This window comes from Primulina huaijiensis, chromosome 7 (genome assembly GCF_012295235.1).
Source record: "Primulina huaijiensis isolate GDHJ02 chromosome 7, ASM1229523v2, whole genome shotgun sequence".
Lineage (NCBI taxonomy): Eukaryota > Viridiplantae > Streptophyta > Magnoliopsida > Lamiales > Gesneriaceae > Primulina > Primulina huaijiensis.
The window spans coordinates 1812103-1829509 of NC_133312.1; the positions used below are offsets into that span (position 1 = coordinate 1812103).

At 35.2% G+C, this 17407-nt stretch overlaps 4 protein-coding genes across 5 annotated transcripts; 1 reads left to right on the forward strand and 3 right to left on the reverse strand.

Moving 5' to 3' along the window:
* Positions 1–292: 292 nt before the first annotated feature.
* On the reverse strand, positions 293–1744 carry LOC140981241 (GLABROUS1 enhancer-binding protein-like). Its single transcript, XM_073447580.1, has one exon. The coding sequence runs from the start codon at positions 1658–1660 to the stop codon at positions 479–481; it is 1182 nt and encodes a 393-aa protein (XP_073303681.1). The 5' UTR covers positions 1661–1744; the 3' UTR covers positions 293–478.
* Positions 1745–6402: 4658 nt separating this feature from the next.
* Positions 6403–7599, reverse strand: LOC140981243 (oxygen-evolving enhancer protein 3-2, chloroplastic-like). Its single transcript, XM_073447585.1, has 3 exons — positions 7252–7599; positions 6695–6993; positions 6403–6598 (listed from the first exon to the last, which is right to left on the reverse strand). The coding sequence occupies exons 1-3, from the start codon at positions 7553–7555 to the stop codon at positions 6500–6502; spliced, it is 702 nt and encodes a 233-aa protein (XP_073303686.1). The 5' UTR covers positions 7556–7599; the 3' UTR covers positions 6403–6499.
* Positions 7600–8972: 1373 nt separating this feature from the next.
* LOC140981308 (transcription factor ILR3-like) lies at positions 8973–11105 on the forward strand. 2 transcript variants are annotated; one of them, XM_073447669.1, is made up of 5 exons: positions 8973–9279; positions 10066–10128; positions 10336–10413; positions 10501–10663; positions 10805–11105. In XM_073447669.1, the coding sequence occupies exons 1-5, from the start codon at positions 9125–9127 to the stop codon at positions 11054–11056; spliced, it is 711 nt and encodes a 236-aa protein (XP_073303770.1). In that variant the 5' UTR covers positions 8973–9124; the 3' UTR covers positions 11057–11105. The 2 variants fall into 2 exon arrangements, with proteins under 2 accessions (XP_073303770.1, XP_073303771.1); XM_073447670.1 differs by having other exon boundaries at positions 9139–9415.
* Positions 11106–11537: 432 nt separating this feature from the next.
* Positions 11538–14108, reverse strand: LOC140981306 (sulfite exporter TauE/SafE family protein 5-like). Its single transcript, XM_073447667.1, has 4 exons — positions 13220–14108; positions 12380–12511; positions 12149–12298; positions 11538–12067 (listed from the first exon to the last, which is right to left on the reverse strand). Exons 1-4 carry the CDS (start codon positions 14009–14011, stop codon positions 11759–11761), a joined length of 1383 nt encoding a protein of 460 aa, XP_073303768.1. The 5' UTR covers positions 14012–14108; the 3' UTR covers positions 11538–11758.
* Positions 14109–17407: the final 3299 nt, after the last annotated feature.

A 17407-nucleotide genomic window follows, 5' to 3' on the forward strand; every position in this document is an offset into this window, starting at 1 on the left:
TCGGTTTGATTCTCGGAAATGCTTTTACCACCATAGTTAAACTAAGAGACCTAGTGGACCAACAGGATGGCTGACCTATACAAGCTTTGCATCCGGATGTATCAGGAGAAAGGTAAACTGTTTACGTTAGCTCATCTGTTTAGAAAAGAGTAATTTTGAAAGCTTAGTGCAAGTGAAACAATGCACACATTGAAAAACAACAACAGTAAAATTATCAGAATGAAACTACCACGAAGTATAAACTGGAAGCCACCAAAAGAAAAAAAAATCAAACAAAACCAAACCAAACTTAAAACACAAATTAAAAAGCTTATTGGTTAAATAGAATAGTCTGCAGATTCACATAACAGTTAACGGGATATAAAACACTTACGATGGTAAACTAGAAAGCTAAAGACGGATCCAACCATTAGCCTGACAATATAACTACTAAGACAACTCAGAGATCAACCAGTAAGTCATTTACAACTTCAAATTTTCAAGGATAGGTAGACTTCAAAACATCAAACACGAGCTTCGTCTGTGCACGCAACAAGTCCAGCTTCTTCAGATGGAGCTCCACCTCCTCTTGTCTCTGCTTTCTCCACTCTCTTGCACCTTCCAGTTTTTCGTCTCCCTCAAAAAATTCTGCCCCAGCCCTCAAAATCCTCTCCTCTACAGTCTCACTATTGGAAATCAATCTCTTCGATCCCAAAATGGTCAATTCACCATCGGCATTCTCCAAATTCTTCACTTCCTTGGAATGCCCATATTCAACAACGTTAACTTTTCCGCTCGAATTCTTTCTTGCCGCACCCTCATTCGCCTTTGGACTCCCCACTACTTTTTCGACCAAAGTTTCTTTGCCCTTCTCACTTCCCCATACAATCTTTGACAATTCGTAAGCTTTTTGCTCGTGGGGCTTTGGGAAGGTTTTATCTTTACCTTCTTTCTCTTTTCTCTTGTTATTCTCGTACTTCTTTTTCAGCCTCCTGATTTTATCCTGTAACTGAACTCTAGTCACGTCTACATGCAGATTTTTCTTAATGAAATCGTGAAAAGCATTCAAATCACCAACCGGATCGGACCTCTTCTTCTCCGCATATTCAGCCATACCTTCAAGAATCGCAATCTCGTCATCCTCGCTCCACAACCTCTGAAAAAGTAATTTCTTTGACTCATCACTAGTGAAAGCGGATTTCTTAACCAAACTATCAGATTGGGGTTCCGGTTTCTTCTTAGACCTCTTGCTTTCCTTCGCCTCCATCTCTTTCCCTTCCGCAGGACGTTTCTCGCCGGTGGATTTAGCAGTAGTGGAGGAACCTGAGGCGTTGGGTTTAGATTTCAGCTTTCCAACGGCCTCAGGTTTCTGCGTGCTGTCCATGGGTTTGGAGGCGAGAGGTTTGACTTCGCGGTTCCGTCCCTCGGAGTCCGATTCGGATCCGGATTCTTCCTCGTCAGAGGAAGATTCAGGCAGCTGGGTATTTGAAGCGGCCAGAGGTTGGGGTTTCTTGGGTACATCAGGCGCTGGCAAGGGCTTCTTGAGAAATTGAGACTTGCCGTCTTCAGGTTCGGAGTCGGAGTCGGAGGACCCAACTTCTTCAGACGAAGCTTCATTTCCTTCCTCATCGGATTCAGTTTCCGACTCGACGGGTTTCTGGGGCTCCCGATTTTTGGCCATTATTCCGAGAGAGAGAATGGGGCAGTAATTAGGAACTAGGGTTTATAACATAGTAGAACGAGCGGAGTTGAGAAGACAATCAGCTGTGTGCGAATTATGCAAATACTACAAAAAAATTTGATCATTTTTTACAAAATTATGCAACATTATAATAAAAAAATTCATTGTGATGACCTAATGTTAAATATTTTTTTATTTGTAATAATTAAGAATAATTATTTTAAAATAAGTAATATAGAATAATTAAATCAAATATTTAAATTGTGTGTTTAAAAATTGTATTAAAAATATCGAAATTATAGATGATATTAAAATACATGTTTGAATTTAATAGCACATAAATGTTGAAATAAAACAAAGCGGAACAAATTTTAATCCAAAATTGTAAAATAAAACAATACACGCATATCATATTAATATTCGTTTACATTTTAGTTGATATCTGTTATATGATATTATGTTGTGTTATACTGGTTTTTGGACAACTCGATTCGATCCGCCTTATATAGTTGCTGACATTGAGAGTGGAGTCATATCCCTAGGCACAGTCCACTGAGCCATGTACCAGCTCGACCATATTATGTATAATATATCGATATTTTCACTCTTAATATCCTGATATATTGTAAATGTTCATGCATTTAATAATCACATTTATATGTCATATTTCGTGGTTTTTTTATATCTCGTATTGGTGATTATAGCCACCAGAGAGGGGGTTGTCGTGTATTCATGTGTGGACATCACAGGTGGTATAAGTGGTTCAATTTCAGGTGCTCGAGAGGATGAATCGAGAAACACAAGAGCTCCTTGATAGCGTGCTTGGCCGTATTTAGATATTTTGTAGTGTTGTCGTCTCCTTGATAGTATATGTATATTATGGAATTGTACTTTTACTGGGGTATGTTAGAGTAGTTGTATGATGTATTTTGAGGATAGTATTATATTATTATTGAGTCTTCTCGGTGCTATGATATTTTTGGTTTTTTGATGTTGTGGTTGTGTCTTGTCGATATTTATTGATTTATGTTAATTGCGTTTGTTGAGGACGTATGTTTTGAGTATTTGAATTTCTGGCATGTCCTATTTACAAGAAGGTCGTGCTGAAATTTTTATAAGTTTAAAGACAAATTTTTAATTCATTTTTCTGTTGTATATTAATTTATCATTATTGTGTGTTAATAAAATGTGAGCAGGATAACAACCCTCACATTCGTATTATTTTTTTAAAGAATTAATAAGCACTGCTTTAATTTAATTATTTTCATATTTAGATTTAGAACCTCTTTCGATGGAAAATCCCTCATTTAGGGATGTCAATTTTTTTCACAGGTTCGGAGTTTCGCGGGAAAAACTCAAAGCGGGGAAGGCTAATTTTTTTGGGTTTGGGTATTTTAAAAAATCCGTGAAATAGTTTGGGACGAGTATGAGGATATTATCCTCATCTCCGAATCCGCCTCGAAAATAATATTAATAATAATAATATTATTATTATTTTAAAAAAATAATATTATAATTAATATTGATATTAATGTTAATATTAATATTATAACTAATAACAATAAGTTTTGGTTCGGGGAATCCCCGAATCCGTCCTCGTCGTGCTTCATTAATATTTTTGAAAGGGTGATGTGGATTTAATCCTCGCGGTTTCGGTTTTCCAAACTCGTCCTCGTCTTGCCTCATTAATACTTTTAAAAGGGTGAAGTGGATTTGATCCCCGCAGTTTCGGGTTCGAAGATTCTCCGAACAAGAAATGGCGAATCCCTGAACCCGAAATAGTTGTGATCGGGGCGCGGATGGCAAACTCGCCCTTCTCCGTCTCATTGTCATCCAAATTCCCAATCCATTTTGAGGGCGATGTAGGTCATCCGAAAAATCAATTGGTAGTAGTGATATTTTATAAACTAGGGTTTATTTATGTTTTTTTTTTAACATCCAATCATAACGTATATTGTCTCCAATTCGATTTTGCATCTCTTCACTTTCGCCATTTGAACGCTTTACATATCCTTTCCGATTATTCAAGTCGTGTAATCACGACCTACCTCTCCTCCATTTTCTTGGAAAATATTTCTTCAAAGAATTTTTAAAATTTTGAACGTTTTCCAGTTATCCGAGTCATGAAATCACCACTTATGTATTCTCAATCCTCTCGAGATTTAGCTTTTCAATGAATATTCTTCATTTTGAACGGCTTGCCTATATATCTTTTCCAGTCAGCTTTCCAAACATGATTGTCCTTTGTATCACATCTGGTCATCGAGTTGCAAGCTCTCAGTCTTCGGCTATGCTTCTCTTTCTGATATTTATTTCTAACGAACTTGATAATGTAACTTTAAATTATCAAAAATATTCTTATCGTTTTACCATATACTTTCATTTTTATAATTTAAGTCGGTTAAAAGGTTTCTCAGCTTGATCTATTAAAATTAAAAATTATGAAGCACTAAATAATTAGAACTATCTTTCTGATCTATAACAATCGTTAGCCAATTATTTGGATTTTATCTATATGTAAAAAATGTTTGAAAAATCAAATACATAAGTAAATATAATAACACACACTTCCAAGATAATGCAAGCTCGGGGTTTATTGGATAGCTAATGTGGACATATATATTTTTTCTTTATGTGTAAATACTTGCATTTTTGGTAATGTATTTATTTTTTAATATTTCGATATTCTATGTTATTGAATTTCAATCTTGGTCGTGTGTCTACTAATTTTTTAAGATTTTAGTCATTTTTTATCTGGAGTGTTAATGTGTCACTACACATATCAACGTTACATTAATGTCACGTAGAAAAAATAATTAAAATCGTAAAAAAAGCAAATGTAACAGACAAAATTTTGATAACACATATAATTAAAACCACAAAAAAAAACGAATACATAGACTAAAAAAAATACTTTTTTCCTACGATCCATGCGTCTTTAGTAAATATACAATATATACATATATTTTTATATATATACACTAGTAGAATTTTTGGTTTTTACTTCGCCACTCGTTATTTCGGCGATTATGAATTATGAAGTAGTATATATCAATCAACTTCGGTAATAACATCAGCGAAGTAAAACATTATTTTTTACTTCACAATTTAAAAAACACGGGCTTCACTTCTAATTTTTTATAATCTTTTACTTCGACACAGTCGTTTTGATGAAGTGAAAAGTTAAAAAAAATTTTAAATTTATATTTAGTGAAGTAAAAAAATGAACCATAATTTTAATTAATTTTCCTTAAATGATGAAGTAATAAAATACAAATTAACTCGTCATATTAAAATTGTGTCGAAGTTAAAGAAATGATTTACTTCACCACAACTCAATAATAGTGAAATCGTTCTCTATTAAATATTTCACTACAACACAAAAAAATGAAGTCTTTTAAATTTACTACTTCGTCATTAAATGTAAATTGTGAAGTAACAAAACTTACAAACAAAATAAAATGTAAACTGTCGCTAATTAGGGACGGTTCAATTTTAACTGTCACTATTAACGATGATTTTAAACATCCGTCGTAATTAGCAACAGTTTTGTTTTAACTGTCGCTAATAGTGACGGTTTTAAAAATCTGTCGCTAACCGTCGCTAATTAGCAACGATTTAACTCTAACCGTCGCTAATAGCGACAATTTTAACAGTCTGTCGCTAAATAAATCGACGACAGTTGTAAAACCCGTCGCTAATTAGCGACATATTTATTAATCTGTCGCTAATAGCGACAAATTATTAATTTCCGGCGCAACTTTCCTATAAATATACCCCTCCACGACTTTTTCTTCACACCACTTCATATCTACTTCCATTTTTACTCTCGGACGGTTTTAATTTCGATTTAGATTATATTTTTTAGCTTTAATTTTTAATTTATGATCATGAATTTAATTTTGTTGTTAGCTTTGTTTTATAAATTATTTACAAATTTAAAATATTTTAGATGTGTTGAGGATATTATTTAAAAATATGTAGGAATAATTATAAAATTTAAAGAATAATTTTTTTTAAAAAAATAATATAATTAGCGACGGTTTTATGAATTACATAGCGACGGTTTTATGAATTACTGTCGCTAGTTAGTTTTTGACGTCATCGTCGCTATTTAGCAACTGTGTTTCGTTTAACGGACGCGAATTAGCGACGGAAATTCATAAACCCGTTGCTAATTAGTGACGGTGAGGTCAAAAACCGTCGCTAGTTAGCGACGAGCTATATTTATTAAACCATCGCTAATTGGAAACCGTCGCTAACTTCACAAAAATACAAAACCTATGAAGTAATACAACACATTTAATTCGTCATTCTATATAAACTATGCAGTTATATATAAGCTATTACTTCTGCACTTTACGAAATCGATGATATAGAAGACGTCGTTTTACTTCGTCATCGGTCTAATTTCAGCCAAAGACTTCGCTAATTTCTTGGATACGACTTCGGTGATAATGCGAAGTAAAATGGTACCCTATTACTTCACGTGCGTCTACTTCGACAATTATCTACCTATTACTTCATTTAATATGCGAAGTACATCAAGGAAATTCTATTAGTGATATATTATGCATACTTGGCTCATTAGTATACATATCAATCATCTTTTTTTTTTTTTTTTTCCCGTTGGAATTATGATGAGATTCGAACGAGAGCTTCAGCAGTGCAAATTCAAACATACCATTTGATTTCGAGATTAAGATTTTCCCTGCAGTCAGGGAGCATATAAACGTACCAGAGAACACGAGAAAATTCTTGAAATTGCATATAAGACAAAGTGTATTTCATAGGCTCGAAATAAGATCTTGCAACATTAATGTACACAGCTAATTCATTCTAACCAATCTTGGAAAGAACATCATTCAGTGTAGATACAGTCTCAGCATAGTACTTCTCCGCCTCGGGGCCGCTCTTGATCTTTGCCGCATGGTCCAGCTGATACAGAAACAAGAACAAAAGGAGACAAGATTTAATTGAGGAAGCAATACCCCGTGAATCAAAGAAGGGAATAGTTAAGAGTTTCGGTCTTACGTTGCTGATGGTGGTGAAAAGCTTTCCAGTGAGGTCTTTCAGTGATTTCTTCTCCTCTTTGGATGGCTTGGCAGAGATGACGGTGTTGAGGTCGTAACGAAGTAAGGAAGCCTTTAGGCGAAGGTCCATTTGGACGTAAGTCCAAGCTTTCTTGTCGATGAAAGATTTCACATTCACTATGTCTTTGGCAGACTCCTTAGCACGAACTGCGGCTTGAGCTGGGGGCAGCGGCTGAATGTAAAACCGCTCGTTGAGAGGCAAGTCCAGGTCTCTTGGCTGGTCAGAGTTCAACGTTCCGGCTGAAATCCACAGGGTACCAAAGTGGGATCATTAGTCAGATCGAAATTCAATTTTCCATTGTTCAATTTCACAAATATCTCAGAGACCAGCATCTTTGTTACCTAATAGGCTAATTAATATCCCCTATCAATACGAATATATAAAATAATTTTTGAAAGTAGAACTTTGGATATGGACCCGAGTCCTTCAAACAACAGTTTAACAGGGAAGTTAAGGGAAATGCGCTATATATACATACATATGCTAATTATACTTACGCAGCCCTCCGGACGGTGGTGGCGGCGGTCCAATCTTAATCGGCTTGGCTTCGATGGCGAGAACCGCTTGAACAAAAGATACTGAAGCAATACCAGCCGCGACAAGACCCAACGCAGCTCGGCGGCTGGTGATCTCAATCTCAGGCTGCAGGTTGGCTTTAACACCGAACCCCGGTGTGGCCAGTGCAACTTTGCTTGCGCCCGGTCCATTCAAGCGGCTTGAGCCACTGAGCTGAAGGCTACCTTCCAGGACAGTTTGAGACGAGCCACGCAGGCCAGCCATTGAAGCCATAGCTTGAGCCATTTCCTTCTTACTTGTTAGCTCTCAGAAATTCGCAGGCACAAATAAGCGATTATTTAGAAAGATAGAATCTGATATAAGTCGTGTTTTTTCGTGATGTGTGATGTAGAATGCGCCTTATCCGACTTTGGATATGATCCTGGCCAATCAGTGTTTGAGCGCTTGAACATCCTCCCGAGGCAATGAAATTGAGACACGTGGATGGAAAAGATTTTTTTAATTACAAATCTTTATTACTATATATATATAGTAATTAATTATTCAGCGGATGCAGATCGTTTTTTAGGATAAAACTGATACATTCATAGATCATAAATAAAGTCATTACTTACAAATTATTCAACAGATGCACATTTTAGTAATAACTCATGATAAATTAGCACGCGAATAATAAATTATATTTGTCAAAAATTATTTTTGTATAGAATTATTTTTGTAATTTTTTATGAAATAAACTCAAATTAAATACAATAAAATTGATGTATAAAATTTTTTTGTTGTATTAATTTAATTTTCACTCGGTCGTTTCAAGTCCAACAATGCATGAATGGCTCGGAAGTCAAAACCTGTTGCGTTTATTTTAAAGTTGGGCCCAAAAGTTCAAAGACTAAAATATGATCACATACAAAGAAAAGCCCAAGTTTTATGTACTAGAGTCCAATGGCATACTAAATAACTTTTATGAAGCCCAATGAAAAATTGTGTATATGGATGATTCGAATATTCGATAATTATTGCCGGATCGGACACCAAAATTTCATGTTTTTGGACGAAATCTTGCGTTTAAGATTCTATAATAAAAAAAACTTTCCTCCAACTAAAAAAAAATAATTATGGCTTATCCCCTGATGGGATATTTGTGGAAGATAAAATATGTTAAATACTATAACATATTATAATAAAAAAAACTCTTATGATATCGTCTCATGAATAAATTTATAAGACAGATCTCTAGTTCGACCCGTTTTATGAAAAAATATTACATTTTATACTAAAATTATTACTTTTCTTTTTAAATATGTATCGAGTTGAACTGTCTTACAAAAATAAATATATAAGACAGTCTCATAATATACCGACTCAATACGATAATATATCAAACTACCAATTATCTATCAGAAATTAAAATTATGTTTCAACAGCTGAAAAATATCATCACTTTATTTTATTTTTTAAATCCATATAATATCATTTTTTGAAAAAACAATTTATGAGTTTTATAAGTATAATAATTCATGATGCTTGCTCGAAATACGATATTATAAAATGAATAATGCTACATAAATATTTTATAAAATAATTTTTTTATAACACAAAAAATTATATTGTCATGATAAACTCAATTCAATTCAAAATATTACCATATTCCAGTAAATTAATAAAATATAGATATAAGTGGCGGCGCCCCACAGTAACCATTTGACTCCCAAGCTCCGCCCGCCACATATCTCCTTCTGCACCGCTCGTTTCCTTCTACTTTTTCCCCTCTGCCCCAAAAAATCCATCAATATTGGCCAATATTCCTGGAAAACCCTAAATTTATTTCATTCTCGTCTCTCTTTCCTCGGGTAGATGGCGTGTCCGTCAGAGGAAAATCCCTCGAATTGGGTGTTTGATTACTCCTTGCTGGAAGATATTCCAGTCCCCGGCGGCGATCTGCCCTCGCTTGACTCAAATTTCCACTGGGCCCGAACACTCGATGATGTGCGGCCTCCAGCTTCTCTCAGGCGAGTCCCTCGATTTTAATCAATGTGATGTGTGAATTGCGTTTTCAAGGTTAGGTATTTGTGGGTTGATGAAAATGCTGCCTACATATTTCCTGTTATCTAATTTGATCCCCGGGTACAGCTTCTGCATTGCGGGGTACAATTAGTTTGTGTATTTTGGTTTAATTAGTCCAACTATCTTGCTCAAACTGGTTGAGTGTCGGGAATTTTCTGATATTCATTTTAGTAAAAAAGTTTGTTCTTATTTTTTATTCATTTGTATTTTTCCCATTTGTACTGGTATATAAGGATGATAAATTGGTCTCTGGGTTTGTGTTATAATGTTAGCATATTTCCTAACCATATCATGCGGTACGAACTAACGAAAGCATCAAACAATATATCCGGTGATCATATCGTAGATTAGACTAAAGGGCAGGCAACGAATTGGTAGCGGTAGCCATTGTTGGCATCTCTCTACTGCCGAGTTGTTAGTATTGAGTTTGAGCCCAGGGTTCTGCTGATCTTTGAAAATTTGCGACTTTGTGTCGGAGTAGCGACTGGAGCATTGCATTGAATTTGTATACTGGCCGTATTCGTGGACTAATTTCACATGGTTTCCTTTTGAAATAATGTAATGGGTTAGTCTGTGATGAAGATTCTATAGAATGGAAGCCCATGGCTTATGAAGCGAATCAAAAACTTTATTTTTTGGAATGATGCTATTTATTTTTTTGTTAGTTGTAGATTGCTTGATTCAACATGATTGCTTTAGCATTTTCTAAGAAAACTTGTGTGTTTGTTCAGTGCGAAATTTGACAACTGCTTCGGAAATCTGAATGGCACGAAGGAGTCTGGCTCTAGAAAGAGGTGTGCATTAGCATACTTGATTTTTTTTTGCTTGAACTCATGTTTCAACGTATGCATTCCTTGTGCACAATCATTGGAAATTTTTTTATTCTCTTGGCATTGATTGCCACAGCAATTAATGAAATTCTGATCTGTTATTGATTCTTTCTCGCATCTTCAATGATATGTTTTGAAATCCTGTCCTGTAAAAATGCGATTTTCATATAGGATGAGGTTGGGAGTATGTGATGCACCTGATTCCAAAGCCTACAAGGAGAAAGTGCGACGAGATAAGCTGAACGACAGGCAAGCTTCTTTCGGTCTCACATCTATATGTTTGTTCGTGGATTGCCTACAAACAAGCTTTAATGTTGGATTTTGTTTAATCTCAAGATTCCAAGAACTAAGTTCCGTCATAGAACCTGGGAAGTCACCTAAAACAGATAAAGTTGTTATATTGAATGATGCTGTTAACATGGTTATTCAACTGAGGGAAGAAGCCCAGAGGCTACAAGAATCATGCAATAAATTACAGGAGAATGTTAAAGAACTTAAGGTGCATACTTGACTTTCATTTTTATCTCTCTCGGACTATAATTTGATAAAATATTTTATGTATGAGGATTATTAATACATCTAAATTCAAGTGAATTTGTTTATGCTATGGCTGGTTGTGTATGTGCTTCAAAACTTGTAGGTGGAGAAAAATGAAATAAGAGAAGAGAAAACGAAGCTTAAAGCAGAGAAAGAGAAACTTGAGCAGCAACTGAAAGCATTGAACCCTCCACATGGATTTCTACCTCATCTCCCTCCTATTCCTCCCCCACAGGCTATCGGTAGCAAATTGGTGCCGTTTGTGGGATACCCTGGGATTTCTATGTGGCAGCTCATGCCACCCACTGCTTTCGATACTTCAGAGGATCATTCTCTCCGCCCCCCAGTTGCATGACACTAAACATTTCGTCGGTCTTCTTTTAGTTTTCAAAGCTCGTGGTGACGTAGAGAAATAAAGATTTTCTTTGAGAAAACTTCAACTTGTGTGGCTGCTGGTGTGACCTCCATTGATTATATAGTAAGATTATTCTTTGCTAACTATATATGTGTCACTCTTCTAATTGATGCTGAAATGAGAAAATTTTAGTCATGTTTGGTATATAATTCAAATGTGCTATAGAGTCAAGTATTTGTGATAAGATGTTGCATTTATTTTAGCAAAAATTCATGGCCAATGTTATTTTTTTTAAGATCATTGCTAATGATTTTATTTCATATAATTATTACACATTTAGATTCTAACCGTTTACGGACATGTCTTCTGTACTTAATGTTTGCTGTGTATTACCCCGCCTAGTCTTTGGATTTAAATTGCAGAACGGAGTATGAAGCTTGCGTCCTGATATCTATGGAGTTTGGTTTCCTTTTCCAACACATTGGAACCTAATATTTAGCACTGTATACATTGGAAAATGGACATGGACCAGCCTAGAGATTTAGTTGAGGGGTACAAAATTTGATGAAACATACAACTTCAACCACAACAGAGTGACAAATACTAGCGACATTATTCTTTAGCCACGGCTTGATGCACCACAACAGAGTGTTACAAGCTGAGGGCTAGTGTCATTCTTTGGCAGAGCCTAGAAGTCAAAATTTAACATGGTGGCTTGAATCCCATGCTTCTCCCACTACTTAAGTCCCTCCAGATATTCATAGCCCCAAAACCAGTTATCAAAATAGTACTCAAAGCCATCACCGTCGCAACCGAGAACACAATAAGGGAAGCCCTCCCGTGTTTCTTTATAGCCCTTTGTGCTATGGTCAATCCAACTATCGAGGCGACAAAACAGACGATAGCATAGGTTAGAGCACCATGTAGATCGTCCATACCCAACAATAAGTATTGAATAGCAGACATGGTCGAGGAGAAGAAGACCACAAATGAACATGTTGCTGCAGTAACCTGAAATAGGCGATGCATGTGTGAGGTAGGTACTTGAAACCCAGAAACTGGTAGTTAGAAAATGATAGAAACAAGGCTTACTTCAGGTTCCATTCCTAATTGGAGAAGAAGCGGACTTATAAGCATCCCACCTCCAACTCCAAAAAATCCACCAAGAACCCCTGCTAGTAGTGTCATCATAGGGAACAGGAGCTTATGGAACGAGCATGGATCGATTTCACCCCCATCATCCTTTATAAAGAAACAGAGTTGGTTTTAGTTTTTCTATGAAATGCAGTTGAAAATTCCAGAAATGAATGTTCTTTGAAGCACCTGCGGTGGGGAAGGAGCATTCAGACCATCTCTACGGTACAGTATCCAGGCAGTGAATGCAACAGCAAGAGGAATTTGAATCGATGAGATGATCCAGTACAGTCTTCCACAAGCCTGGATATGGATGATACCCTGCAAGTTTTGACTGGAGTCACATGTTTTTCCGCAACGTAGGTTCCATGTGACACGAAATCCAAGATCGAGCACCAAGAAATCATTGATGGGACAACTAAATGCACGAATACTGCCTCTTTTCGTTACCAATGATGATTTGCTTCTTCCAGCAAATGAAAGAAAAAGTTCTAAGCAGTGAACACTGAACAGTTCCGAAATATAACGCTTCAGTAAATTTTTTTTTAAAAAAGAGTGGCCACACGATCTCGGACTCTGAAACTTGAATATAGGGTGCCTGGACTTGATTTGCGAAAGCAAGAAACCTATTGCTCCAATAGTAATTGCGTCTGAGTTTATTAGTAATATGATTAAAAAAACCCTTTTAACTTTACTATCGGTCTTCCTGTGGAGACTCGAGATAGATGCAAATCATTACATTAAACTGCATTGATTCTGCCTGTAATATATATATATTATATTAATAAATGATGGCTTCGGAAAGGATAACAAGAGATATACATCAAAATAATTGGATTCGATGAATTTAATATTGTTTGGCATTATATACTGCTGGATTCTCAGTGATGGGATATTTACAAGTTGCACAACATATTAATTATATTTAATTTTATATAATGTATAATATAATTAGAAATAATAATTAAATAAGTTATTTAATAATACATATGCATACTTGTTCAAATGATTAAAGAGAACTGAACGTACTTGTCTATAGCGGTTTCCTCGAATAAGATACACCAGCAGGAACGAAAACCAGATGATAAACAGCATACCAAGCTTCATCCATGGCATCCCTGTACATCTCCCTTTGTTCAATTTTTCGCAAAGCAATGGGATTTTCTCGCTTCTACCATCGCCATCATTCTCCCCATTTCCAAATTCCACGCACACATTTCCCCTACGCCCTTCCGATTCCAAATTCCAGCACAAAACCCCCGATCTGCATGTCTTCAAGGTGGAGAAAGCGAGAAAATTGGCAAAAATCACGGTGATTAGCCACTCGGGGAACACCTGATTGCATATCACACCGCAACTCACTCCCAGCAACATGCATGGCTCTGACAAAAGCGCGATGTCGACATTTATCAGAGCTTTGCCACCGGGCTTTCGAAGTCCGGACCATACATGACCGGCGACGTTGGCTGTGGATCCTCCTGTGACCATGAAAGCCGAAAAGCTGGAAGCGGTTTTGAGGTCCAACCCAGCGACGATAGTCAAGATGGGTATGAACAAGCCGCCTCCACCAACCCCTCCGACGCTGGAAATGACAGCCGCTATGAAGGAAAGAATCCCGGCGAAGACGAACGGAAAAGTTGGTTTCAGGGCGGTGTGTAGTAAATGTGCTCTTCCTCGTTGAATCTTCATTAATCGAGGGTCAGTAGTTGTGTTGGGACGCTGGAGGGGTTCTGAAATTCTTTTTGATGTTGCATGGGAACCATCGAAGGTTGTGGAGAAGATGAGAAGAACAAAGAGAGATTTGAGGAATTCGGGCTTCATTTTTCTTCTTGAAGTTTGTCTCTACTCTCTACAATGGTGTTGGTGTTTGTGTATCGATCGAGCAGAGAGTTGTGAGGTAACTGATAAGTCCTTTTAAGCGTTTTATAGAGGAAAGGTGGCCAAAGGCTATACTATAACATTTCTGGTCTACTTGGAATAAAAATATATCCAAGATTTTCGAGCATTCATGGTTATATTTGAGTCAATACTTCTCTAGTTCAACTTATTATTATAAAACATATATATATATATATATATATATATACTGTAAAATTGATATGTAACTTCATTTTAAACTTTATGTTTTTTTTAAAAAAAACTAAAACTAAAACTACAAAAAAGATTTCATTATTTTAAAAAATAAAAAAATTCTCCTGAAACATTCTCATGGGTTAATTTCGTGAAAGATATCTCTAATTCAACTCAATTCATAAAAAAATTTATATTAAAAATATTATCTTTCATATCAAATATGAATCAATTCGTCTGATTAATATAATTTAAAAAAACTACTAAAGATTTCTCAAAATAAAAAAAGATACTAAAAGACAGAGTTATTGCAACTCTACTAGTTGATGGATTGGGTTTTAAATTTGTGATGATTTAGCGCCCTTTCGACCGACTCTGCGCCGCCTTGGTCCTACAAATTTTTAACCAAATGATAATTAAAAAAAGTTAATTAATTGAACAGAACCTCTGATTTTACACAAAACCACTGTGGTTGCAACTTTGGAAAGGACAAATCAAATAAAGTCAAATTAAAATGATAGTTGGATGTAATATTTGTCATTTGAATTGTTATGAAGTTTTAAATTTTTTAATTATACTATTATCAATAATTATAACTTTCATAAAAAGTGCTTGTTATAATTTTAAATTTTAACAGTTTTAACTAACCAAATAAAGGATAGTTTCAAATTAAATAAGAATTTGATTAGGTTTATTTTAAATATCTTATATTTTTTTTAGAGTTTTTAAGATTTTTTAATAAATTAAATTATCAAAATTTTTGTATAAAATAATTTATCGTAATTATAAACATAAATTACAAATCCGAAATCTCGTATTAAATTTGAGACATTGATACCGACGATTAAAAAAAAAGTTTTAACTGAAATTGAATTTGAGAATATTTAGTATATATCAATAAAATATATACTGTTTTGATAATTTTAAATAAAATTATATGATATTAAAAATAAATTGGTTTTCTTTTCAATTTTAATTCTTTATATTATCAAAATTGAGTTGCAGACATATATATTTAAATTTTGTAAGTTTTTTTAATCTAAAAATGCTGATGTGATATTTACTACGATAATATCAAATCCGGGTCACGTCTGACATTGGCCAAAATTAATTCATTTGAGTCATTAATTAAAAATTATCGTGACAGCCAAAACTCCCAATCGATTCCATTAAACATTGACATTAGACAATACACTTGGTTAAGTTATTCTAAAAAATAATTAACGCATGTAAGCCCTTTCCTCTTTTCCACATTAGGTTAAAATAAGCCTTATCAGCTCAAAACACATTTTATTACTTGTCAATCATCTGCAATTTTTTAAGGGGGATAATATAATACAATAATTTTTAAAAATTACAAAAAAATTTTATTTAAAAGAATATCGAAAATCCAATCCTTCTTTCGCAGGAAACTAAGGGTGCTGCTGAAAACAATATAGTGAATGAATTAGTATACGCTCAAACCTGGTATTTATAGGAGAATACATGGGCTCTTGATGGGCCTGTCTTCCATTTGGGTTAGGGATATGCCAGAGGTAGTGGGCTCATCCATGGGATATCATAATGTATTATACATGTATGTAAGTACGTGCGTATACACGAGATTTCTACACGACACTTGATGACTCCTATTTGCACACTAACTCTGGATTTTATTCTATGCAATTTGATACTGAATCTGATTTTCTTGTTCCAATACATTCCCAATCCCCACGGTATACGTATCCTATATATATCCTTATATATATATATATATATACACACACACACACACACACACACTGACACACACGTACAGTCTCCCCATGCAACAAAACTCCTGTATTGTTATCTCGGATTCCATATTAGAATACAACAGGGAGACTACCTATCTGTCATAGAACAAGGACTCGTAAGCCCTCTATATATGACAACATTAATGTTTCGAGTACTTGAAATCTTTGTATGAGTCTGGCTTAATTCTCTGCATATATAATTGTGTCGCTGCTTTCCATGTTTTCTCAAGAATCAGAGGAAGAACGTTGTGAGTGATTTGCAGTTAACTGGTAATAATTAATCTCTGAATTTTATAATTTGTGTGTGAAAGATATGTTCTCTCCGTTACTTGCATTAATTTTACGGGGTAGCTGTACATGTGGGGTTGTTCTTTGTCTCGTAGCCGATTATGTCTACGAATAGTGCTGGAATTCGTTCTCTTTCCGTGATCATAAATTTAGACTCTTTATTATTTCAGTGAATTTGAAGAGAAATCTTGATTTCGGAGGAAAGAAGAACAAATATATTGTTTTATTACAATTTGGACATGGAGGAACAATCTGGATCTTTGATTAGAAGAACTCGATTCTTCCACAGTGTTTACCACCGTTTCGAGGCATCGAGGCCGGAATATTCTATTCCCTTCACTCTTCAACCAAGAAGAATTTCGGGCTCGAATCCTTCTTCGCCCGATTCAGCCACCATAAATTCAAGAACAAAGCCAACTCATGTCACCCAAGCTCAACAAACCTTGTCTCCAATCTCAGTACTCAAGGACTCCGAAGACTTCAACGATGCTGGAAGTTCCATCCAGACTCCACATTCACAAAGAAAAGAGCAGAAGAAGGGATTCTTTGGCAAGTTGTTACATAAACATTCTCACAACATCAAGACCACGACATCTGATTCGAAGTCATTGAGTGTTGAATCTCGGCAAGAAAGTTTTGTATCGGATTCTGAAACTGAGTTAATTTTTATAGGATGATTCAAATTTATGCGTATGAATTACAATTTACAACTTTATTATTATTATATTAATTATATTAAAAGAGGGAACTATTGATCTCATAATCTCTTAATTAGCCTAAAACCTCGTGTTCGATAAAATTTTTGTGAGTTGTGTATATGATACTTAGACAATCTTCTCTCTTGTGCTAGCTTTTGAGATTGAGTTAGGTATAAGGCTCAATCTTAACATGGTATAAGAGCTCAGGTTCTACCGTTATGTATTGGATTGCCTATAGTTGAGCGACCCGTGTTGCCTATAGTTGGTCGTTTGTAAACTTCACGTTCCAGATGTTCATACATGGAAGTGAGGTGTGTGTTAGTTGTCTCACATCGGTTGAATAAAATATCTGAGAGTTGCATATATGGAATTGAATAATCATTCCC